Below are 1,902 nucleotides of genomic sequence, written 5' to 3'. Positions count from 1 at the left end.
CAAAGGGAGGCCCAACTCAATATTGAACCCTATGGACTAAGACTGGGATGACATTAAAGTTCATGTACTTGTAAAGGCAGGTGTACCAATACTTTTGACAATATATACATTTGTACTGTGATTGGAAAACAATAAATTCTGGTTTAAAATTCCATAATGTTATTCCCAAATTGATATTCATCTGTATTCAATATTTGTTCCATAACAATGTATTTTCATATTCCTATAGATCCTAACCAGCACAATATGACCCATGAGAAATCCTTCAGCAAAGCTCAGTAATCATCAGAGAATTAACACAGGAGAGAAGACTTTTTCACTACTCAGAATTGAACAAGTGCTTTTCAGAGAAGACATTTCTATACCACCAGAAGAAGATCCAGAAAAGGAAAACATGTTGAAATGTTTGGAATGTGATAAGAATTTCTCAAGAAAGACAAATTTTATTATACACATGAGGAGTCATACAGGAGAGAAGCCATTTGGGTGCTCAGAATGTGATAAGTGTTTCTCATCAAAGGGAGTTCTTACTATACACCAGAGAATTCACACAGGAGAGAAACCATATAGATGTTCAGAATGTACTGAGAGCTTCTCACAATCGACATCTCTTTATTACCACCGAAAGAAGATTCACCAAGGAGAAAATACATTTAAGTGCCCAGAATGTGACATGTGTTGCTATAAGAAGTCACAACTTATATCTCATCAAAGGAGTCACACAGGAGAGAAGCCATTCAGATGTTCAGAATGTGACAAATGTTTCTCTGAAAAATCTAAACTTAGGCAACACCAAAGGATTCACACAGGAGAGAAGCCATTTAGATGTTCAGAATGTGACAAATGCTTTGTGCAAATAAATTCTCTTACTCTACACCAAAGAGTTCACACAGGAGAGAAACCGTATAGATGTTCGGAATGTGACAAATGCTTTGTGAAAAAATGGTATTTAACTCAACACCAAAAAGTTCACACAGGAGAGAAGTCATTTAGATGTCCAGAATGTAACAAGTGCTTTGCGGAAAAATCTAATCTTAATCAACACCAAAAAGTTCACACAGGAGAGAAGTCATTTAGATGTCCAGAATGTGACAAGTGCTTTGGGCAAAAATCTAATCTTAATGAACACCAAAAAGTTCACACAGGAGAAAAACCATTTAAATGTTTGGAGTGTGACAAGTGTTTTAATAAAAAGTCAGCTCTTACTCAACACCAGAGGATTCACAAAGGAAAAGAAGTTAATTCAATTAGTTAAATATGAATGTTATAAATAATTCATATGTTGTACATATCTGCTTAAAGCTGATCTCTAGCTTTTATTGAATTACAATATTTAATTTGGAGCAAGCTGGTCCAAACAAATTATTCATTTCACTAAGATATGCATTGGCACTGCTTTACCACTCTCGGACAGCTTTGTATTTTCTGAATGAATGCAAAGCTTCCTCTGACTGGCTGAGGCAGAGGATTTAATATCATCCGCCCACCTCTGCACCTCAGTCAATCAGAGGAAGCTTTGTATTCCTTCAAAAAATGCAAAGCTTCCTGTGAATGGCTGAGCAGCTTTTGTTCAGGGTGTGGGACAGGAAGATCCCATCTCATTGCCAGAACACAGCACTTGTAGCTAAGGCTACATACAGCTTATACAGCGCTAAGAGCAGCTGCATGTCTTAGTGATGTCAATAGTTTGTTACACTATGTTGGTCCAAACAAACTATTTAAACATCACTAAAAGCAGGAGATCAGCTTTAAATACTACAATGACCACAAAAGAGAGAACTGCTTTGCAAAATGTACATTTTATGACTCTTTTCAAAATATGTATTAGCTTTTGTGCTGTAATTAGATAAAGATTATTCATAATGCTTTATTTTAGTGTAGATTTCATACTTGCATGAAGAA

At 35.8% G+C, this 1,902-nt stretch overlaps 1 protein-coding gene across 1 annotated transcript; it reads left to right on the top strand.

Annotated features, from left to right (window-relative positions):
• Positions 1-253: 253 nt before the first annotated feature.
• Positions 254-1,255, top strand: LOC141134065 (uncharacterized). The gene has a single exon (XM_073623651.1). It carries the CDS (start codon positions 254-256, stop codon positions 1,253-1,255), a length of 1,002 nt encoding a protein of 333 aa, XP_073479752.1.
• The last annotated feature ends 647 nt before the right edge of the window (positions 1,256-1,902 follow it).

Source organism: Aquarana catesbeiana, linkage group LG03, assembly GCF_042186555.1.
Source record: "Aquarana catesbeiana isolate 2022-GZ linkage group LG03, ASM4218655v1, whole genome shotgun sequence".
NCBI lineage: Eukaryota > Metazoa > Chordata > Amphibia > Anura > Ranidae > Aquarana > Aquarana catesbeiana.
The sequence above is the reverse complement of the archived record's forward strand: the minus strand, read 5'-3'. Positions and strand labels throughout refer to the sequence as shown.

Bases quoted from the DNA above. Each gene is read 5' to 3' on its own strand.
- LOC141134065 (XM_073623651.1), top strand. From the start codon at position 254: ATGAGAAATCCTTCAGCAAAGCTCAGTAATCATCAGAGAATTAACACA.